The sequence below is a fragment of the Trichechus manatus genome, unplaced genomic scaffold (genome assembly GCF_000243295.1).
Source record: "Trichechus manatus latirostris isolate Lorelei unplaced genomic scaffold, TriManLat1.0 scaffold00074, whole genome shotgun sequence".
Lineage (NCBI taxonomy): Eukaryota > Metazoa > Chordata > Mammalia > Sirenia > Trichechidae > Trichechus > Trichechus manatus.
In genome coordinates, this window is record NW_004444010.1 from 2,110,309 (window position 1) to 2,135,029 (window position 24,721).

General features: G+C 34.7%; 1 protein-coding gene across 6 annotated transcripts in view; it reads left to right on the top strand.

The window, feature by feature from the left end:
• PARP8 (poly(ADP-ribose) polymerase family member 8) overlaps nucleotides 1–24,721 on the top strand; it is a 189,947-nt gene that overhangs the window by 111,274 nt on the left and 53,952 nt on the right. For all 6 annotated transcript variants that reach the window (XM_004380448.2, XM_023734967.1, XM_023734966.1 and 3 more), the window contains 6 exons: nucleotides 642–731; nucleotides 1,278–1,348; nucleotides 2,621–2,698; nucleotides 4,248–4,342; nucleotides 17,602–17,662; nucleotides 18,107–18,197. In XM_004380448.2, coding sequence (XP_004380505.1) covers nucleotides 642–731; nucleotides 1,278–1,348; nucleotides 2,621–2,698; nucleotides 4,248–4,342; nucleotides 17,602–17,662; nucleotides 18,107–18,197 — 486 coding nt within the window. The remainder of the gene's footprint in view (nucleotides 1–641; nucleotides 732–1,277; nucleotides 1,349–2,620; nucleotides 2,699–4,247; nucleotides 4,343–17,601; nucleotides 17,663–18,106; nucleotides 18,198–24,721) is intronic.

A 24,721-nucleotide genomic window follows, 5' to 3' on the forward strand; every position in this document is an offset into this window, starting at 1 on the left:
AATGATTGTGAGGATGGCGCAGGACTAGGCAGTGTTTCGTTCTGTTGTACATAGGGTCCCTATGAGTTGGAACCGACTTGATGGCACCTAACAACAGCAACAAAGTGTTTTTAGATAAAATTAATTCATGGAAGAAGGATACTTCTGAGACTTTACATCAATTTAAAAGCATATATTAGAGCAATATGGGAGGTATGGTTTACAACAACATCATCAGCTTAAATTCTTTAATTACTTGATATTGAATCCTCTTGATAGCTCTATTTGCTCCTCTTTGCCTTCTCCCTCTACTTCTAAACCTGCTTCCCATAGTAGATACTGATGTTGGGAAGGACCTTGGTCACTGATTTGGGGTAACCATTTACATACCACGTGGGATATTAGAGATGTATTAAGAAGTCTGAACTGTCTCTGTTTCTCCAGGAGATGCAAACATCTTTAAGGAGGTCATTTAGAATTAAGTCATACATACATGTGCAATCTACTTCATAAATTTTTTCTGAGTTTTATAAGAACAGTAGTGTGTGCTTGATTAGTGTTGGAACTAAAGTGCTTTGGACATAATATGAACTGTTTTTTTTTAAGTAAACGATGTATTATTTCAAGTTACTGCATCTTTAATAATCCATGTATCTTTGCAGATAACACGTATGTGTCAAGTTCAGAAAATGATGAAGATGTATTAGTTACTACAGAGCCAATTCCAGTAATTTTTCATCGAATAGCAACAGGTAATGGGAATACAAATATTTTCTCTTCTAGGTTATTTTTATGTATTTTTTTTTAATTATAGGTAGCTTTTTTTTTTTTTTCCCTTAACAACTATGATATTTATTTTCAGCATCGGTAAATCTGGTTCACCATACAAATTTTCTATTTAAAGTACATTAGTGTGTATTTTTCAAGTTTCTTTGACTGCATAAATTTACTGTTTAAGTGCATCATGTTATTTGCTGTTCTGAAAATACCTCCAGTGCATAGTGACACTGCTAGACAAATGGAATATTTAAAAAGCACGTTTAGGGCAAAGTGGATACCATAAAATATGTAATGAGAGCTGCAGGATTCTTCACTTTGACCACATTTTCATGGACAATGAAAAGTCAGACTAGCCTGTGAATTTTGTAACACTGCAGCATGTTATAATTTCAAAATATTAATTAATTCTCTTGCAAAGGAGAGCATCACCTAAAGGTGTTTTTATACTGAAAGTCATTAATATTTGGTGAACAGCCACTGAAAATGAAAAAGATTTTTTAACTATAATTTTCTTTCAGAATTAAGAAAAACAAATGACATTAACTGTTGCTTATCCATAAAGTCAAAATTACAGAAGGAAAATGGGGAGGTATGTAAATTATATTTTATATTTCTTCAGAACAACAGATATACTTTAAATTTGCTGTGTATTTGTAGTTAATATCACTATTGTTATTTAGATTTAAGTTAATTGAATATGAATGAAATGAAACTCAAGCTTCCAGCTTAGGGATTTTTTGTGTAGTAAGGAGAGTGCCCTAAAGTTAACCCTGAGAAGGACAGTCTCTTTAAAATAATAGAAAAGAATGTCTGGTTTAAATATAAATAAAATGCAGAACAACTTACTGTCTTCTTTCATCAAATAATGTAGTTGTCAGAGGAACACTTACATAACTTACATGACTATACATTACCATGAGTGCAATTCAACCAACACTTCTTTGCTTTAAAAACTATAGACTTGATAGAACATTCCCTCCCCATTTCTACTGTAGCCATTCTTCACTAAAACCAAAAACTGGTAGCATTTTATAAAACCCAAATTCCCTTTTCTAGGTTTTTTGTTTTCCTAAGAATTTGCAATTCAGTCTAGAAATTTATAGATGATTACAAAGCATTGGATGACTGGATCCTTGTGTCCAAAGGAAGCTACTTTTCTCCTGACTACGTTTATGGGACCAGGGATAGAAATACCACCATTAGCTTAATTAATAACTTGTTATTTCAGATGAATTTTCATTATTTTCACTTCAGACACATAACAGATGTGGCTCAGTTAATTGGAAACCCAAACTTAAAGCATATTTAAAGAAATAGTGTTTTGAAATCTGAAATACAAAACAAATGATTTCTATAAACTGAAACTGTTCTCTTCATAATGTGATTCTTATTTCTTTTCACAATTTGATTTACATATTATTGGATTTGAAGTGTCTTTTCTTTCATTCCATTGTGTAGAGTTGTCTTGGAAGTGAGAACAGTCTGGGATAAATAATGCTGAGGACCTTTTTAAAAAAGATTCAATCAGTGTATGAACTGATTAAATGTTTAATGAAGATAAAAACAAAGGTGTAATTGCTTATACTTAAGTTTTTAATATACATCAAATATTAAATTGCACAACTCACTCAAAGGTCAGTGAAATAGAACTTTAAAAAAAGATGAACATAGAACCTGATGTGCCCACAAAACTGTTTACCTCTTATGACCTTTTTTGGATTGTATTGTACCAAGAATGTTTTTATATGTAATCCACGTAATCTACACAAGATGTACCTATTACAATAATTTATTACGTTCATTAGAAAGGAGGCAAGCTAGTTTGACTATTAAAATTGTCTTTTCACTCCATTATTTTAAGGAGTCAAGACAGAATAGTACAGTGGAAGAAGATTCTGAAGGTGATAATGACTCTGAAGAATTTTATTATGGAGGACAGGTAAGCAAAGCTGACCTAAATGTGCACTGTCAAGTTTAGCAATACCCATATATATCCTAGTGAAAATCTGTGCCTGAGAGTTAAGAGACCTGTGTGTTGGTCATGGTTCTGTTACTAAGTAGGAAATATATATAATTCATATGTTTCTCATTTTCTACATATTTTCAGAAATTAAGGTTAGTTTTGCAATTCTTTTGTTAACTGTAATCATTCGTTACATTGAAGTTGACTTCTTTGCAGAGTTTTTTTTGCAGGCAACAAAATTTTTTATGCTTTTAACTCTTACACTTCTTAAGCATATTATACTTGGTCAATATTTTGAAATGATGACACCTCAAACAAAAGCATAGAAGATAATTAACTGTTGTAAAAACGGAGTTTCTAATTATTGATGATTTTTGTTATTATTTTATTTTTATTATTATTCCACTTTACCCCCATATTAATATAAAATATTTGTTGAAAAACTATGTTATGATGAAACATCATATATTAAATACACAAAAATAGTATATCTATACATGTATAGATGTGCATAGTGTGTGTTATATATACGTGTATATATACATATATGTATATGTATGCATGTATATATATAAAAGCACCCATCAGAATTTTCAGGATAATGTTAAAATTTAAAACTGAGCAATTCATTTTAATGTATGGCTCTATAATATGCCTTATTCTATTTCTGTAAACCCCTTAATCAAATATGTTTTATAATTTGGATAATATAATAGGAGGGTACTCTGTTAAAGAGAGCTATTAAAGCCAAAGTTGTTGTTATGTAAAATAATGCAAATGAATTTATTTCTTGGGAATCAAGGATTAGTAATTTGTCAGTCAAGGATTTTTGAGGCAGTAGAGATAATGGAAGGTGCCCTGGTGTTCAGTGGTTAAGCGCTGGGCTGGTAACCAAAAGGTCGGCTGTTCTAACCCACCAGCTGTTCTCCGGGAGAAAAGTGTGGCAGTCTGCTTCCATGAAAGCTATGAATAGGAATCAACTTGACAGCAGTGGGTTTGGTTTTGATTTAATGGAGGTAAATAAAACTAGATTTTTTTTCTCAAGGATTATTTCTTTAGCAGTGGGATATTTTTCCTAATAAAATGATTCTTTAAACATTATACCATTTAAATATTTATGCAAAAGAATTCTTCCAGTTTTGCTTTCTTCAGGAAATATATATTTGCATGTCTCATTTGTTTACACAGCTAATTCTTACAGAGGAGAAGTAAATGGCTTCCTTTAATCTGGATATTCAGTTCAGAAGTTTTCCAGATTTTCTGCCAAGCACTTGTTTTATTTCTTTTTGACATCTTCATTTTCTTTGTGTTAGAATATTTTAATTTTACTTTTTTAACATAATGAATTATTCTAGATGTATGTGAATCTAAAAACTAGTGAATGCATTGCCAAATTATCTTTTTTCTTTCTTTATAAATCTGACACAGAAAATATCCATAGCAGAGCCCACAGGGTGATCTGTCCAAGAGCATGTTTGTGTTTTGATTCTTTTGAAGTCATTTCTAAATCATCCCTTTTCATCAGGTGAACTATGATGGAGAACTGCACAAGCACCCACAGCTAGAAGCTGATTTGTCCGCAGTGAGAGAGCTATACGGGCCACATGCAGTTTCTCTCAGGTAAATAAATAACTTGGGTGAATAAAAATTAAAATAATTAGTTAAGTCATTGGGATTTCCTATTGGAGTAATTTTTCTTGGGATTAATCATATCTGAAAGTGCTTGAGAGAGATTCTATTGTGTTTCTATTTGTAGAAAATAGCATATTTATGGCTGTATATATGTATTTTTTCGGTACATGTGATTCAAGATTACATTGATTGCATTAAAGACACCAGTTATTTTGGAGAGTTAGTTTAATGAAATATCAGTCTTAAATAATGTCATAATTATTTCTAGTAATAGATTTAGCCGTCTGAGCCCATGTTGAACAATACAGTTAAGTGTATAACCACTTGTACCCAAACCACATCGTGATATGTGATCTGAACCTTAAAAAAGAAAAGGAAAGAAAGATAAAAAGAAGACATAATTTTGCATAGTGTTTTATTTGAATGATAATGTTTACTTAGTATTTTATTTGATGATAAACTTCCAGGACATTTTAAAATTACTTTTAATCATCCAAAGATTGCACCATCCTTATTTACTTTTCTTTTCTCCCTTAATGTAAGAAAAACACATTTACTGCCCTCATAATAGCTTCTAAAAGTCAGATCTGATTATTTCAGATTCCTGTTTAAATTCTTTGAATGGATCCTTGCCTACAGGGCAGTCTCCAAGTGAGCATGGAATTCCAGACCCCTCTCACAGCCTGACCTCAGTCTCCCTTGCCAGTCTCTTATCCACCCAAACCAGAATTATCCCTGTTCCCCAAATACACCATATTCCCTCTTGACTTTGGGCATTTGCACAAGCTGTTCTCTTGTCAAGGAATGCCTCCTCCCTTCAGGACCCATTCCAACGGTCATCTTTTCTCTGGGCCTTCTTTGAATCTCCAATGCAGATTAGTTATTCTACCCCTTGGCCTCCCATCAAATTTGGCTCTTGTGTAATATCCTTCTTGTGTCTTGTTGTCATTATTGCTTGACTTCTCCTCCTCTAGGTTGTGAATTCTATGAATGCTGGGGTAATGGTTTTTGTTGCTTGTTGTATTTTTGTTTTTAATCATTGTTGTATTCCAGTACTTATATAGCATGTGGCATACACGGAATACAGGCTGTGAGTTCTTGATTGTTTTCAGTGGCAACATCCATGAAAGAAGTTGATGTTGTCTCATTACACTCTCTTCAGTGGACATATCCAGATTTTGAGAGGGCAAACAAATGCTTTTAATTCAGAATTACACCACAACTATAATTTACAATTGCCAAATGATTCATTTTAACTGCAGAAACAGAAGCTCACTACCACCTACAGCATAAATAAGCTGGGGTTGTGTATACGCCAAACCTCTCTCGCCCACCCATGAATGGATGTCAGACTACAGTTGAGTGAGAGTGATGTGATTATATTTGGAAAAGCAAATCTTTGCAAACTTTAGCAAATCAGCTGTGATCTTCTCTGAGATCAGCTCAGAGATCTTCTGTAGCTGATCTCTGCTATAGCTCCAGGATACAGAATATGGAAATTCAGTAGATGTTATAGAATGAATAAATAAAGAGGGCAATAGAGATTATCAATAAATAGTCCAAAACAATTGCTGTTTAAGATTTTAATTACCTTTACTTGGAAGTATAATATTTTGTTTTTAGGTACCATATTTTGATTCCCTACAAACAAAACAAGTCTATGGGATATTGTTAATAATTATGATACATCATAGTATTGGACTTACATATTCATCTGAAATGCATATTTTGTACAGAAGATTATTTTAGCACGTTGGTTGCTTTTATGGTTAAAATTTTTTCTTACACTTTCTTTTCCATGTTCTGTAGGCCCCAATCCTACTGCCATGTATATGAGAGTTTTTCTGTTTTTTTCAGCATTTATTAAGCACCTATGATTATCCATATTAGTATTTTCTATCATTAATAAAAATATTAATAATTATCAGCTATTGAAATCAGAGAAATATTTGAATTTTTTTAGAAAATGAAATATCAAAACTCATAAATGGTTTTGATTTTTCCTTGCCTAGTCCCTTGTTTGTAACAGTTTTGATCCAGTTTAAATCTTAATGAATGCAAGTCACGTTCTTGCCTGCTCCAGATTTTCTCTAGCTACAGAAGATGTTTCCAGAATAAATAACCTCCCAGAGTCCTCATGGTATAAAGGTGAATCACAGCAGAACTAGTTTGATTTACTTAAAATAAATCAGAAAGAATTTACTCTCTAGTCTCAAATACTGAGTCTCAAAATAGGGATAGTTAGGCATAAGGTCTTGGAATCATCTTCATTGCAAAGTTCTAAGTCTATTGAAAACAGACTGTTTTAATTAGATGTTCTTTTACTTAATTGAAGCTTATAAGAACTTAATGGAGTTTGAAGAGCACAAGTACCTCAATACGCACAATAGGCTATTTAATGTCATTTTGTTTAACATGACATCTAATGAGAAGGGCAGCTAAGTACATCTAAGTTCTCTATAAGAGATGGAAATAACTGCAATTGCCTAGACTGAGGCAAAACACCCTTACTTAGATTAAAAGAGGATATAGAGAAAGTGGCTGGTAATAGATTTAATATTAAAAAGTTTAAGTAGATAATGCCAGCCGTACCTGGCCATACCACACAGAAGCAGAATACTGGATGTGTTGAACCATTCAGATTTGTAGGCTCTTCTATAGGAGGTACATTGGATCACTGGGGAAATGTGATTAACCCTATGATCAGTCTGACCATGTCTTGTCTTGAATCATGAAGATTTTATGTTTTTCTTTGTAAAAGTACTTCCATAGTCATGAATTTATAAAGAAATAATGATCAGTGCCATCTGTTCACAATTTAAGATTAATATTTTCAGAAAGATGGAAATTATGGGTCATAAAATTCTCATTTTGTTGGGAAAGAAATGATTTTAGTAATTTTCTTGTGAAATTTAAAACTTCCATCCCAGATAAAACATTTTTACCTTTCTGATCATACCATCTTTCATTTTTAAAATTGAAACCATCTGAGTAATAGTTCAACCTTTTTATTATGAGTAACGCTTAATGCAGACTGGGAGATCGAAAGTTTTGGGATTGTTCTGCCATTCAGTCACTTGTGTTGGGTGAATAATTTTAATAGGGCCATTTGGAGTTGATGTTTTGGAGGATAAGGGAGTATTGAGGAATTTTTGGTGGTTTGAGGAGACTGTATTACTGTACTCAAGCCCACCACCCAACACTTATGTCCAAAAATAAAAGAAGAAGAAAAGAAAGAAAAAAGCCACACAAATCAGGATGGACTAGTTTAATTTCTCTGGATTTCCATTGGTAGTGGCTACTGGGACTGCTTATGAATCATCTGGTTCTCCTCTTCTAGGTATGTGGTAGGATTGTACTACCCTGCTGCCTTTAAGGTTAGGCATGGACACACAACTTGCTTGGTCAGTGAAGTGTGAGCAGAAGTCCACTGTGTGTGAGTTCCCATGTTCCCCAGCCTTTGTCATCTTGGGTCGTCCCTTAGTGACTGTAGTAAGATGTACCTCCTTACCATTCCATGTCAACTAAGTAGCATGAGTTGGCTATAAATCCTTTTTTTGTGTTAAGCCACTGAGATTTTGATGGTGTTTATTACCACAACATAACTTAGTCTATGTTGAAGGATATCATTCATCAAAAGATCTTGGACTGAGTGTTGTAATATCCTTTCCAGCATATTAATTCCCTGCCCTCTGCCTCTAGAGGCTAGGAGAGAAAACATTCTGACCCTGAATATCAAGGGAAAGTGATGACAGGAGGCACACAGAGGAAGCAAACAAAGAGGAGAGTGTTTCCCCCAAAACACTGGCACATAATCTAGATGTAAGCTTTAGATGCTCAGATCCCGGACAGTCACCTCTGCTCTCAGAACCTGTACTTGGTTCAAGCAAGGATTATTAAACTCAGGGCAGCCTAGTAGCAATTGTTAATACTGTACTTCTTATGCACCATCTTATATGAGCTTCCTTCATTAACTGGATCTAATTTTTAAATTCTTCTCAGCCCCGTTGTCCTTTAGAGAAATTTGTAGCTACCTTGGATACAGTCTTGGAAATGCTTTAATCTGCCAAGATTTCTTCCTGGCTATTAAATTTGCATATTTCTTGGCCCATTCACAAACATTTCTCCCACACTAGGCAAAAAACACACATTGAGTAGGCATGCAGAGATAGACGTTGAAGCTGTTGAGCTTCAGATGCCATTAAATAGTGTGTTTCTTCACAAATATCTTTCTTCTTAAAATATAACTGTTGTTAAAAGCAGAGATAACTAAATAGTAATAGAGGCTTATTACCCAAGAACTAGGTTTTTTTTTTTTCTTGTGATAGGGTTTCATGTATGCATATGTGTATGTATACATGTAATTTCCTTGAAAGTTGATAAGGAAAGGCTAGATATCTAAAATATTTTATTATTATAAACAGCACAGTTATTGCTAATTTGTATCAGATTGTATTATAAAACATCACAACAGCATATTGAATAGTTATACAGAGAAAGGAGGACCAGCACTGACGACCTACCATTTAATATATTATTGTGTATCTGTGTCTTATTAAGAAGAATTTTATCTGGAATTTTTTAATTAAAAATAAGAGAACAGATTGGCAAGAATGCTTACACAGAGTGCCCTCAAAAATACAAGCTCATTGAAAAAAATATTTCATACATATGCTTTTTTTTTTTTAAATAGTGATAAGTATACAACCTCTCTTCACTTATCGACATGGTTAGGTTCCAAAGACCAGGTCATTAACTTGTAATCAGCATTGTGCAAAAATGGAGGATGACCACATCAGATCACATAATTGAAGATGACTACATCATTATGTAACTGCCAAACCACTGAGAATGATGGCCCCGTCAAGTTGACACATAATCTTAACCATCATAGCCAGCACTACTTACACCTAGCACCTTGGCATTCATTACTGCCAGATGTATGTCATTAATGCAAAAAATAGTCAGATAGTAGATTTTCGTACTATTGTTGTAAATGCTAATGCCAGAGAACAAGGTAGTCGATAAGTGAGGAGAAAGATGTATATATAACAAAATATTCTTCACACGTACAGTTTAGTGACATTAATTGTGTTTATCATGTTGTATAATCATTACCACTATCCATTTCCAAATTTTCCATCACCCTTACCAGAAGCTCATTGTTCCTTAAGCAATGAGCCCTCCTTTCCCCCTCCTTCTCCTGATAAAACCAAAAAACCCATTACCATCAAGTCAATCCTGACTCATAGTGACAGAGTAGAAGTGCCCCATAGGTTTTCCAAGGCTGTAAATCTTTACAGAAGCAGACTGCCACATCCTTCTCCCACAGAGTGGCTGGTGGGTTCAAACTGCCCATCTGTAGTTTAGCAGCTGAGCTCTTAACCACTGTGCCACCAGGGCTGCTCCTCCACTAGTAATCACTAATAAACTTAGGTCTCTCTACACTTGTCTATTCTAGATATTTCATATCAGTGGAATCTATATTTATTCTTTTATGACTGACTTTGTTCACTCAGCATGATATTTTCAAGGTTCATACATATGTTCTCAAATAGACTGAGTCCATGTAAATTGTCAGATTTAGATATGGTGCTTTAAAGAGTACTCCATCTAAGATTGGAAGTATCACTGGAAGTCAGGCGGGAACATTTCTGGAGCAGTTCTTCGAAAAACCTCAGCTTCAGAGGGAACAACTGTATCAGATCACTTACTTGGGTGCTGTTTCTGTCCTCTTAAAAAAGTATTCAAGTTCAACTTGTTTTCATCTTTTCACAGTGAATAAATATAGGTAGTGCAAGAAATTATTTTAAGTTATTATAAACCCAATACAGCATCGAGGGCGCAATCAGATATCTATCTTTATAATTCAAGTTGCATTCATGTTTCAGGCATTCAGCTTGATTCTGCATTTGCTATTCATGAGATCCTAGGCCACTGAAAGTTATTCAGATATAGAAGCAGTTCTGACGACTGGGTCGCTGTATCTGGGCAAACTGTAATCATGCTTTGTAATCTCTCAGTGGGAAACGTGAAATTACTGGCATTAAATAAAAACGGCATCACAACGGAAATGGGTTTGCATATACCCAGTGTTGTTTGTGAATTCTTTGAAGTGTGGCATAAAAACAAAACAAAAAAAAGTAACTATTTACAGATGTACACCTGCAGAGTCTAGTTAATTGCAAGCTTTAAGACCTCTGCCTCCTTAAAATTCTGTATGTATGCTCTGTGGTGCCCAAGGAGAGAACTTGTTACCCTTTATTTTCTCTTTTTAAAAAAAGGAATTGGAAGTATTATAAGTGGAGGGAAGATACTAACGCTTGACAGAAGGAAAAAAAAAAAACTGAAAAAGTTTTAAAATTTTATGTAAATTCTGTTGAACTATTTATGGAGAAAACAGCTATGGGTAGGTAAGGTTCTTACTGGAAATTTTTGTTGTCTTTGATTTCTTTCTTTCTGCCTCTAAACGTACAGAAGCCTTGCCAATGTAAATAATACAAAACAAAAGTTATTTTCCCCTAAGAAATTGGGAAAGATGGTAGAAAAAATGCCTGGCGATGATGAGGACTTGGGAAGTGGTCCCTGTCATAACGTGGCTGGTGTGATTATAAATTGTTGTTAAGTGTCATCGAGTTGGTTCTGACTCATAGTGACCCTGTGTACGACAGGACAAAATATTGCCCAGTCCTGCGCCATCCTCACAGTCATTGTTATGCTTGAGTCCATTGTTGCAGCCACGGTGTCAGTCCATCTCATTGAGGGTCTTCCTCTTTTTCACTGACCCTCTGCTTTACCAAGGATGATGCCCTTCTCCGGGGATCGATCCCTCCTAATAACATGTCCAAAGTATGTGAGACGTAGTCTTGCTCATCCTTGCTTCTAAGGAGTATTCTGGCTGTAGTTCTTCCAAGACAATATCTATCAAAAATCCTAAACATAACCATACTATTTGACTCAGAATAGAAATTATTCTATTAGAAGACAGATGCACACAAATTTTTATCCAGAGGACAACTTTTCAATATTTATAATGTTAAAAAAAAATGAAAGCAATGTGATTTTTTTAATTGTTGTAGAAATCTATGTAACACATTTGCCTATTTAATGTTTTTCACATATACAGTTTAGTGACAGCAATTACACTAATTGTTGTGCAACCATCACCAATATCAGTTGCTAAATTTTCCATCACAATAAGTAGAAACTCAATGCTTCCTAAATAGTGACTTCCCTTTCTGCCCTCTCTCTCACCCCTGGTAACCACTAATAAACTTTGGTCTCTGTATATTTGCCTATTCTAGATATTTCATGTAAGTGAGATCCTACAGCATTTGTCCTTTTGTGATGGACTTACTCCATTCAGCATAGTATTTTCAAGGTTCATCCATATAGTAGCAAGTATCAGGACTTAATTTCTCTTTATGGCTGAGTAATATTCTATTGTTTGTATATACCACATTTTGTTTATCCATTCATCTGATGGACATTTAAGTTGTTTCCACCTTTTGACTGTTGTGAATAGTGCTGCAGTAAACATTGGTGCTCCTGAAAGCAGCCTATACAAGTACATGTAAAACAGATGCAGCCATTTACAATTACGGTTTTGAAGAAGAGTCTACAATATGGAAAAATACTCATAATGAGTGAAAAGCAGGACACAAATCTTCATATATCATATAATCATATATATATATGAAACAAACAGGAATGAGACATAGCCAAAATGTTACAAAGAATTATCTCCAGGTAGTGGTTTTACCAGTGATACTATTTTTTGTGTGTTTTTCTATTGCCCACATGTCACATAGTGATCCTATATTGTCTTTGTAATCAGAAGTAGATACATATTATTAGAAATTACATAAATTATTTTTTATGAAAGTTTTACCCATAATCTATAGAAAATAATTCAATCCTCTTTACTTTTATTGATTTTTCTGTTTTTATTTTTTTTTAAATAAGGCATTTAGTTTCCATGAGTTTTTGTAATCTGCTTGATTTCCCCAGGTTGTTAAATATTTTTTGTACCAGCTTCTTTAGTAATCGTGATTTTTTCATCATATCAATGTGCTATAATTTATTTAAATATCTTCTTCTTATCCGACATTACTTGGTTTCCAATTTTTGCTTTCACCTATATCCTTACAGATAAAACTTTATTTTTTTTTAGGATTAACTTCTTATAAGTGGAATGATTCTAGTCAAGGTATATGTATGCTGTAAGTCAGCATATTTTACCTTTATAATTAGAGTAAAGCTAAAAAGGTTGTTTTAAATATATTTGGAAAAAAAAAAAACCTTTATTAACTGCTTCTTGTCTCAGTATATTACCCATTCTCCTCATCAACTCTAATCCTAGTGCCTCTTTTAGTCTCAGTCATTGTTTTCTGTGAAGTTCAGCACCTGCTTTTTTTGTCCTCATAAAACTTCTCTTGAACATCATTGTAGTAACATCATTAGTAACCTGTCCTGTTCATTGCATTTAGTAGCTCTCTCTTTTAACATGCCTAACAATAGATATTTGACCTTTTGTATTTTTGAATTACATACTCATTCAGGGTTGACAGGCTGTGGGACCTATTTTTGAAGAGCACAGGAGCTATGAATCGCTTTTGTTTTTGTAAAGGGTTGTGAAAAACAACAAGGAAAGAAGAGTATGCAGCAGAGGCTGTATGTGGCCTGAAAAACCTAAAATATTTACTGTCTTGTCCTTTAAAGAAGTTTTCTGAATCCTGAACTAAAGGAATAGAAGAAATGGTTCATTTGCTTGGTCCTCATTTTTGCCATACTTTATGTATAATAGCATATCTAAATTTGTGTATTATCATTTTATCCTTTGTGAATAGCACAGATGTTCTGACATCTGATTTTTTTTAAAGTGAATTTTTTTTGTGAGTAATTTTTCTTTTCTTCTTTATATAACCTTTAAAATTCTACCATATAAGAATAAAAAGTATAATTTCATAAATAATGAAAATATGCTCACTGTTTTGGTACATTTCTAAGAGGAGAATGGAGAAAGCACAGAGGCTAAGTTGTTATAGCTCTAGCATGCTGCCTTCTTTGTCATAGATAATCAAAAAGCAAAAGATCTCCTGTATGAATTTATGCATCAAATTACACAAAGCCATTCAATCAGTAAGATTTCTTCTCTGAACCCTATTAAAGTGCCACAAGTTTTTACTATTGTTAGTATTGTGTATGTAATACAGAGAAATGTTTATTAAGCACTTACTGTGTGCCATGATAAACAGAGAAAATACTGAAGTTGTCAAGGATTTCATTTTACTTGGATCAACAGTCAACCTCACATGGTAACAGCAGTCGGGAAATCAAGGGACATAATACATTGTCACATCTTCTGCAAAAGACCTCTTTAAATGTTCAAAAGCAAAGATGTCACTTTGATAACTAAGGTGTACCTCACCCAAGCCATGGTATTTTCAACTGCCTCATATGCATATGAAAGCTGGACATTGAATAAGAAAGGCTGAAGAAGAATTGATGCATTTGAATTATGGAGTTGTGGAAGAATTTTGAATATACCATGGACTGCTAAAAGAACAAACAAATCTGTCTTGGAAGAAGTACAGCCAGAATGCCCCTTAGAAACGAGGATGGTGAAACTGCATCTCATGTACTTTGGACATGTTATCAAGAGGGACCAGTCCCTGTAGAAGAACATCATGCTTGGTAAAGTAGAGGGTCAACGAAAAAGAGGAAGACCCTCAACAACAGTGGCTGCAGCAATGGGCTCAAGCATAACAAGGATTGTGAGAATGATGCAGGATTGAGCAGTGTTTCATTCTGTTGTACATAGGGTCACTATGAATTAGAATGGATTCAATGGCACTGTCTTAGACTCGATTCTCTACAGAAGCAAAACCAGTAAAGCATATAAATATATATAGAGAGAGATTTATATGAAGGAAACAGCTCACACGATTGTGTCCCAAGTCTGTGGATCAGGGTAGAGGCCTCTCCCAAGTCACGCAGCTGCAGAAGTTGGCGAGCCCAGGTCGGAGAGCAGGGCTCCCGCTCACAGGCTGTGAAGGTTGATGAATTCCAAGATTGGCAGGCAAGACCACAAGGTTTCTCCTGATTCACATAGCTGCAGGGGCTGCCGAACCCATGATCGGCAAGTCAGAGAGCAGGACTCCACTCCCAGGCTGTAAAGATCAATGAATCCCAAGTTCAGCAGATAAGCTAACAGCTCAAGTCCCACGAACTGGAGATGGACGACACGAGGCAGCCGCAGGATCTAGAGTGAGCAAAAAGCCAGAATGTCTGCTTGTATTCAGATATAGGCCATACTGCCAAGGAAACTCCCTTTCATCTGATTGGCTACTACTCACAGTATATTCAGTCATGGGAGTGATCACATTAAAACGCTGAGAATCATGGCCCAGCCAAGTTGACACACAATCTTAACTATCACAGGCACTTAGCAACAACAACGTGTGCCAAATACTGTAATTTACAGTTTTCAAATTAGATCTGCATTCAATGCTTGACTTCCCCACTGATTTATTTACCCTTTGGCAACCTATTGGACTTCTCTAAACCTCAGCTTTCTTATCTGTAAAATGAGTATAATAATAGTATCTACCTCATAGGGCTATGATGAGGCCTTAATGATCTCATACATTAACATTTAACCTGGTTTCCAATAGTCATGTTTTATTAAATAGTGAACCAATTAAGCATTTTCACAACCAAATAGGATATGTGTACACAAATCCTGGCTTTGTTACAGTGTGATGATGGATAAGTTACTTTATTATTCTGGGCTTCAGTTTGTACATATATAAAATGGAGATAGTAGTAGTACCTATATTACCTTTATTAAATGAATACATGTATGTAAAATACTTAAAATAATTTCTAGCACATACCAGTCAACCATCAACCAGTTGCCATCTAGTTGATTCTACCTCATGGCGACCACGTGTGTTTAAGAGTAGACTGTGCTCCTACCATATGATTTTCAATAAGTGCTCAATAAAATTGGCTATTACCTTTTATCATTTCAGTTATCTCTATAGTTTTATCTCTGACTGTATATAGATTTTGTAGCTTTAGTATTTTACAAAAATATAAAAAATGTATATATATATATATGTTCTTGTTACGTGTTGTTGAGTCGGTTCTGACTCATAATGACCCTGTGTACAACAGAATGAAACACTGCCCTGCACTGCGCCATCCTCACAATTGTTGCTATGCTTGAGCCGTATCGTTGCAGCCCTTGTGTCAGTCCATCTTATTGAGGGTCTTCCTCTCTTTCACTGAGCCTCTGCTTTTCCAAGCATAATGTTCTTCTCCAGGAACTGTTCCCTCCTGATGACATGTCCAAAGTATGTGAGATGAAGTCTTGACATCCTCGCTCCTAAGGAGCATTCTGGCTGTACTTATTCCAAGACAGATTTGTTTATTGTCTTCTGGCAGTCCATAGTATATTCAATATTCTTTGCCAACACCATAATTCAAAGGCATCAATTCTCCTTTGGTCTTCCGTATTAATTGTCCAGCTTTCACATGCATATGAGGCAGTTGAAAAGACCATGGATTGGGTCAGGCATACCTTAGTTCTCAAATTGACACCTTGCTTTTTAACAGTTTTAAAGAGGTGTTTCGCAGTGGATTTGCCCAATGCAATAAGTTGTGTGATTTCCTGACTTGCTTCCATGGGTGTTGATTGTGGATTTAAGTAAAATGAAATCCTTGACAACTTCAGTATTTCCTCCCTTTATCATGATGCTTGTTGGTCCAGTTTTGAGGATTTTTGTTTTCTTTATGTTGAGATGTAATCCATACTGAAGGCTGTGGTCTTTGATCTTCATCAGTAAATGATTCAACTCTTCTTTGCTTTCTACAAGCAAGGTTGTATCACCTGCATATTGCAGGTTGTTAATGAGTCTTTCTCCAATTCTAATGCTGCATTCTTCTCCATATAGTCCAGCTTTTCGAATTATTTGCTCAGCATACAGATTGAATAAGTATGGTGAAAGGCTACAACCCTGATGCACAGCTTTCCTGATTTTAAATTACACAGTATGTCTTTGTTCTGTTCGAATGTGACTGCCTCTTGGTCTGTGTACAGTTTCTTTATGAGCACAATTAAGTGTTCTGGAATTCCCATGTATGTATAAAACCAAACTAAACCTACTGCTATTGAGTCGATTCCAACTCATAGCGACTCTATAGGACAGAGTAGAACTGCCCTATCGGATTTCCAAGGAGCAGCTGGTGAATTCAAACTGCTTACCTTTGGTTAGCAGCCAAGCTCTTAACCTTTGCACCACCAGGGCTCCATGTACGTACAGGGAGACTAATAAAATTAACTGTCCTGATTTTTTTTATTTTTCTGTTCTTTCGTTAACTAGGCTGTGCAAAAATTGGTCTTCATAATACCTTGGTGTGGAACATATAGCTATTTAATTTTTATATATCAGTTTAGAGCTGCCTATCAAAACACAGTGACATTCACGTTGCATAGCACCTGGATAAGTTTCAGAACCACTAATCGTATCTACCTTGGAAGGAAATTTCATGGAAATATTATTGTGGCAGTACGTTATCCCTCCATCCCTTCCTCATGCCTGAAACTCCCTTTTTGCCCTTAGAAGCACCTCTTTATCCTCAGAGTGTGCAGTTAAAACAGCAATCACATAGTAAGATTGTTTAATTTGCCACAAACAACTGGGAACATCTATGAATGAAACAACTGCTGAATTTATAAGAAATAAAACCAGAGTACTTTTCACAAGTGAAAATGGTGAGACTTCGACTAGCTTACTTTGGACACATCATCTGGAAAGACCAATCGCTAGAAAAGGGACATGATTGGTAAACTAGAGTGTCAGAAAAAACAGGAGACACACTCAGTGAGATGGCTTGACACAATAGCAAACACAATGGACTCGTACCAGTGATCCTGAAGATGGCACAAGATTGGACAACATTTCATTCGTTATACCTAAGGTCGCCGTGAGTTGGAGCTGACTGCAGGACAACTAACAACAATAAATGTGTTTACATGAAAATAGAAAGATTTTTATATGCTATAAAGAGGTCACAGAAGATGACAGTATAATTAGTTTGAGTTAGTTAATTCATGTCCACAGTTCTGAGCTATCTGGAAATCAGGAATGAAAACTAGGGATTGAGTTTTTAATTTAAAATAACCGAGAACATCTATCTTTTAAGGAAAATGAAAAATTAATGTTAATATTTGCTTTCAGGGAATACGGAGCCATTGATGATGTAGACATTGATCTGCATATTGATGTTAGCTTTCTTGATGTAAGTATCCATTTATGTAATGACTGGTACATTTAAAATACATTGATTTTTATTATTGGAAGAAATTTAATTATATGTTCTCTCATATGTTTTAACTTTGTTGAAGAGATTTTGGAAGAAATGCTATAACCCACTGAAGAAGTAAAGATTATGTATAGATTCTTATTTTGCCTTGATTCTATTAATAGATTCTGAAATTTATAGGTTCTTATTATCGCACTCCATTGTATCTTAAATTCTCACTTTTAATTTTTATACATAGTAAGAAGGAGTAATTTGACCTTGTTTTCACAAAACACTGGGTTTTGAGATAATATGTAGGCTGTCATGATTTATGCATTTCTTTCTTCAACGTGTTTTTAAAATTTTGTTTTTTTCGTTTTGAAAAAACCCAAGAACTCTACTAAAAGTTGACTAATTCGTCTTTTAAATATATTTGTGCAGGAGGAGATTGCTCTGGCTTGGGAAGTAATTAGAACAGAACCTATAATTGTCCGACTACACTGTTCACTTACCCAGTATTTAAATGGCCCAGGTTGGTTTATTTATTTTTCCCACTATTTACTATATGGAATATTACATGAATTGTGCACTGTACAATAAGCAAATTTGGTAATTCTGGTACTTAAATATGCTTGCATCCTAATAAAGGTGGTTTATTTTCAATGTAACTTATGGAAATAAATTTTGAGATTTAATTTTAATGTTTATTTATCCCACTTTTGGTTATTGATGAATTTAGCCTACCTAAATACAACATGTTTCTGTTTTAGTAGATGGAAATCCTAGTAGTATTTTTGTTTGCCAAGTCCTTAGGGGATGATTTTACTGTGTCTCAAATGATACCGGCTTTCAACAAAAGACTGTATTGTAAATTTTGCCAGAACTTACTGTGTTAAATTTTCCCAGTCTACTAACACAACGTGAGCACGCACACACATACATACACACACACACACACACACACACACACACACACGTTTGTGCCCACTCATATTGTTCTAGTTATCTTCTCTTAAATAATAGCCCCAGAACTTAGTGGCTTAAGACAACTTATTATTATCTCTTATTATTCTTTGGGCTGAACTGGGCAGTTTTTTCTTGGCGTCTCCCACGATGCTGCAGTCAGATGGTGGCTGGGAACACTGGGATGGATATTAAAGATACTGGACTTCAGATGGCTAGCAGTTGATGCAGGTGTCGTCTGGGAGCTTAGCTGGGACTGTTGATGGCATGCTTGTCTACACTTGGCTTCTGTATCTGGTTTGGACTTCTAGCAGCACGGTAGCTGAGGTCCAAAAGGAAGTGTTCCAAGAGACAGGAAGTAGAAGCTACTCAGAAAAAGACACAGTGAATCTTCTACTGCATTCTGTTGATGAAAAGAGCTAACCTAGAATCAAGAGATGAGGAAGTAGACAGCACCTTTCTAAACTGTGGCCATCTATAATCTGTTAAACATACTTTAGTATTGCCTCTGCAAATTTTTTTTGAGACATTTCAGGGAATGTACACCTACTGTTAGTTTTCGTATAAAAATAGTGTCTCTGCTTTCAATTTTATGAAACATAAAGGGAAATCTTTCATTTTAAAACATCTTTCCATAGTGAGTCACACCTGTTTTCTATTTTAGTATAAGGCATGCTCTTTAATTAAATTCTCAACTCTTAATATAAATAACATTTACTAATGAATATGGTTTAATGCTAGACAAAGAAAGATAGATGTTAAATATTTGTTTTCTGATTACTGCAAATATTTACAAATGAAATAAATAAGAAAAATAAAACTTACTCATAATCTCTTCATACTGAGAAAACTGTGATTAGTTTATTGTTGTTTCTCTTGTCTGTTTTCTATGCAGCCATTTTTTTTTCCATAAAGTTGACATTGAATTGTATAAATTGCTATGGAGCTTGCATTTCCACTTAACATTGTGAGATTTTCCTCAAATATTAAATATTCCAAAAATAAATGATGTGTAATATCTGCACAATATTATAGCCTATAGGTCTATCAATTTTTGCTGTTTCCCCACATAGTGTGCTATGGCTAACTTTTTTCTTTAGTGATTTAGGAATTTGCCCATTCAGTTTTGCTCTGGTGGAGGTTAAAATTCTCATGCCTGAACTTTTTTTTTTTTAATTATGAAAAAAATTTTTTCAAGTATGAAAATTGGATCAGTTAATCTACTCATCTGAGCCCTATTGGTATGAGATAAGAGTTTAGTATGCATTCATGTAATCTGTCATGCTACTTATTTTTAAATATAATCTTGAATTTTAGACAGCTTTTTCTTTACATCATTATCTCGTTAAAGGTTTTTTACATTTGTATTTAGAAAATATATTTAAAAATATGAAATAATATAAAAATACATTTAAATTCATGTTTAAATGATTTTTTTTGGTACCACTTCTTAAGTATCAAAATTCATCCATTCTTTAATTCTTTTTTTTTCTTAATCACTTTATTGGTTGATTTACGTATGTAGTGATTTGTAAATCAAGGAAACATGAGGGTTATGCTCGAAGTTTTTCATATATGGGAATGACTTTTTATTTTGTGAATGAGACCAAGTGTAAATTTTTGAGGTCATAATAATTTCCCCCCAAAAGGCGACAATGCTTTAGAAACTTCTAGTTTAAGTCTGAAAACTTTTAGAAAGCTATTTTGTTTTGTTTTGTTTTTATGTGTACTTGTTGAGCTATGTTTTCTTTTTCTCCTTGATACTGTTTTTTTTTTGTATTTACTTTTGCAGAATATACCTAGGTCTTACTTACACCAAGAAATTTTTATGCAGTTATTCATTATTCTTTCTTTGTCTGCTTGTCCCGATATGTATAGATTGGATCCAATTGTGCTGTCTTCCATGTTGTTTATTCTTTCTCTTATCCTTTCTAGCTGTTCATCCTTCTCTTTTGAGTTCTTTAAAAGTTTTTTCAAATAGGTCTTATACTTAATTTTTTCTCATGATTTAGTTTTCTATTTTGGGCCCTGGTGGCACAGTAGTTAAGAACTTGGCTGCTAATCAAAAGGTTGGCGGTTACCAGCTGCTCCTTGGAAACTCTATGGGGCAGTTCTACTGTGTCCTGTAGGGTCATTATGAGTCAGAATTGACTCAATGGCAGTGAGTTTGGTTTTTTTTTTTGGTTTAGTCTTGGGTGGCTAACCAACAGGTCGGCTGTTCAAATCTACCAGCTGCTCCTTGGAAACCCTGTGGGGCAGTTCTGCTCTGTCCTGTAGGGTCACTATGCATCAGAATTGACTCGGCAGCAATGGATTTGGTTTGGTTTTTGGTTTATTGTGTTTTAAATTTGACAGCTATCTTTACTGATTTCCTATTATTCATCAGTTACTTTCATTTTATGTATATATATCATTTTGACTTTTGTTGTGACTATCAATATTAACTGTCCAAGATTTATAATTTTATTCCTATAGATTGAGTTTAGCTTTTCTCAGTATTATATTCAAACAGGAATTGAAATTTCTTTCTTTCAGAAATAATTTTTTTCAATTAAGAATGGGGAAGAAAGAACTCTGCATTTTCTCTACTCTAGATTCATTAGTGTTAGATGTGGCATTTGGTAGGAGGTTGGCAGTGGACTCCCTTGGTACCTTGTATGGATTCTCTCAGACTTCTTTTACTGGCTCTGTGCTCCCATCCTCCATGTTTTGTTGCTAACAGCTCAGCACTTGAGGTCTTCAGCAGATTCCCTTTAGACACTTCCTCCTGGAGAGCAGAAAGTACCTGGGAATTTTTCCCTTCACCCGAACCCCTTATGTATGACTGGTGTAGGAGTACACCTTTATGGATTTCTCCTGAGAACCATTTTGTAATAAATTATTGGCAACCACATCCTCACTTAGGGTCTGCTTCTGGGCAAATTTCACCTAAGATGTTGGGCAAGGGGGCAAGAAGTGGGTCAACACCTTAAGCAGTCACAGTGGTAATCTCTGTGCAGCAGAGTTTTTTTTACTGGGTTTGGTGTGAGTAGACCTAGAATCAACCTTGGTAGTAACTGTGTCCTCTGTGTATTATGGCTACTCAAGAGCGGAGGAACACTTTCCCATACCAGCTTCTGAGTGAGAAGCCGTGTCAGGCTGACCCTTTGCTTACTGCACTGCTACTCCCGGAGACATCCTCCTTGGGGTATCCTTTCTGGATCATCTACTCCTTCATTTGGAGTTACAGTAGTGGTGGTCAGCAGTTTGCTTCCTCATCTTTCATAGAATTGGGTGTTTTGAATTCACTGCTTACAGCCTCTTAAGTTTGGTTCCATCTGCACTATTTGTAGCAAAAATTGCTGGAAGTTTCTCACATGGGAATGGTATTATTCAAAATTTTTAGTCCTTTTGCTGTTTTTCTCCTGTTTCTGTAATGCATTGGTTATGTAGGGGATTGTTCAAGAGTATTTATTTACCTTGCTACTTTACTAAGAAATTCTCCAAAAGATTATTATATTCTTATGGAAAAATATAATTTAAAATGAGCAGTAATGTGTAATATATGACTAGGACTAGAGACAACATTACAAAAAGGAAAATATAATTTATTTTTCCAGAAGAGAAAATTATATGTTTTATTCAAGTTTATGATTTGGGTTATTGCAAGCAAGCAAGAAACTTAATTTCTTGAAGGCTGTTTTATAGTGTGTCTTTGAAGGTAGCAGCATTTATAGTAAAATGAACCTGCAAAAGATGTATGACTAATTTAGGGTTTAGACCTACCTAGTTAGCATTTCTTTGGAAAAGCATTTATTCCTAGGTTTTAGAAATGTGTGAATAACACTTATTTGAACTACAACATTTGTCTAGGGCCAACATGACAGTTATCTGTGAGTGAACAAGAGTGATAAGAATTGGAGAAATACAACTCTTTATCCACTTTGAAATTAAAGATAAGTTGTTTTTGTTTTTTTTTAAATTAATCACAGGGAAAATGTAATTTGAATAAAAGGGGTTGATATAGTTTAGTGTGATTCTTACGGTAACATATATATTTCCCAGAATTGCTGAAATACAAGTTCAGTTTCTGACCACAAAGACAGGGCTGCTTTTAGATTAAAAGAATAAACAATTAACCTTACTTTAAAATGTTTCTCTGTCCTAATCATCTTCTCAAAGATACCACTACTTGGTCAGAGTGTTAGTATAATTTCCACATATCCTGAGCAGCCCTCCTCTACTCTCCCAACCTAAATTATATGAGATGAGAAAAAAATTGAATAACTTTCACCTTCCTCATCCCCTTTCCCCACAAAAAAAATCCTATAGGGAATTTAATTGTGTCTAAGGTAAACCTGGGGCCCTGGTGACATAGTGGTTAAGACCGCAGCTGCTAACCAAAAGATCAGCAGTTCAAATCCATCAGCTGCTCCTTGGAAACCCAATGGGACAGTTCTACTCTGTCCTATAGTGTTGCTATGAGTCAGAATTGACTCAGTGGCAACGGTTTTTTGTTTTTACGGTAAACCTGTAAATTCAAGAAGAGTAGACATCTTTACAATATTTACTCTTACTATAAAGGATCATTTGTTTACAGTGTCAAGTTTTACATATCAGTACAGTTTTTCTGTTTTGTTTTTTGATTTTTGTTTCTTTGTTTTTTGCCTCATCATTAGTTTTAGCTGAGTTTATTCCTGACTACTTTGGTTGTCATTATCAATGGGACTTTATTTTTTAGCTAGTTATTAAAATTAATTTTTAATAACTTTTCGTTTTTAAAACAGTTTTAGATATACAGAAAAATTGCAAAGGTAGTACAGAGAGTTCCCATGCACTCCATATCCAGTTTCCCTAATTACTAACAACTTACATTAATATAGTATGTTTGTTATAATTAATGAACCAATATTGATACATTATTATTAACTAAAATTCATAATTTATCCAGATTTCCTGAGTTTATATCTAGTGTTCTTTGTCTGTTCCAGAATCTCATCCAGGATACCATATTACATTTAGTAGTCAGGTCTCTTTAGACTTCTCTTGGCTGTGACAGTTTTCTGGTATTTTTATTACCTTGACAGTTTTTAGGAGTACTGGTCAGGTATTTTGTAAGATGTCCTTCAGCTGAAATTTGTCTGATTTTTTTCCACCTTTCATGATTGGACTGGGGTTATGCATTTTGAGGGAAGAAGTTCACGGAGCTAAAGACCATCATATCAAGGATATCATAACAGTTGATGGTGACCTTAATCATCTGGCTGAGATGTTTGTCAGATTTCTCCACTGTAAACTTACTCTTTTCCCCTCCTTTCTATACTGTGTTCTTTGGAAGGAAGTCAATGTGTACAGCCCATATTTAGGGAGAAGGGAGTTGTGCTGTATCTCTTTGAGGATGGAGTATTCACGTAAACTATTTGGGGTTCTTCTGCATGAGAGATTTGCCTGTTATCCCCATTTATTTATTTATTTATCCAATCCAGTATTAACTCATGGATATTTATTTTTTTATTTTATTTTGTTGCTCAGATTGTTTCAGTTTTGGCCATTTGGAGCTCCCATGTTCATTGTACATATATATTTATATGTATATTTTCTTTAAGCTCTTCATTACTTTCTGGCACCAAAGATGCTCTTATATTGTATATCCGCTACCCCAGCGCTAGCATCAGCCATTACTCTAAAAAACCCTGGTTTCTTTTATTGGAGAATAGTATTAGAAACTAAGATCTCAGTGGTAGGTGTGCTTATTGCTCCTAGGGTGTCATTTCTTCTAGGCCCTCTCGGTTGACAGAGCAAGGAAATATATATATGTGTATATTTACCTGTGTTTATATACATGTCTATAAGTATTCCTATATGTAACCACCTGTATCTATATTTAGCTAAACATGAGTTCATACTGATGTCTCCCACTCTAATCTATTACCACATGGGTTATTCTATCCTCCTTCCCTTGCTTTAGGAGCCACGGTGGCATAAATGGTTAAGGGCTTGGCTGCTAACCAAAAGGTTGGCAGTTCAAATCACTCATTGGTTCTGCAGGAAAAAGACCTGGTGGTCTGCTTCCATAAAGATTACAGCCAAGAAAACCCTGGAGGGCAGTTCTAC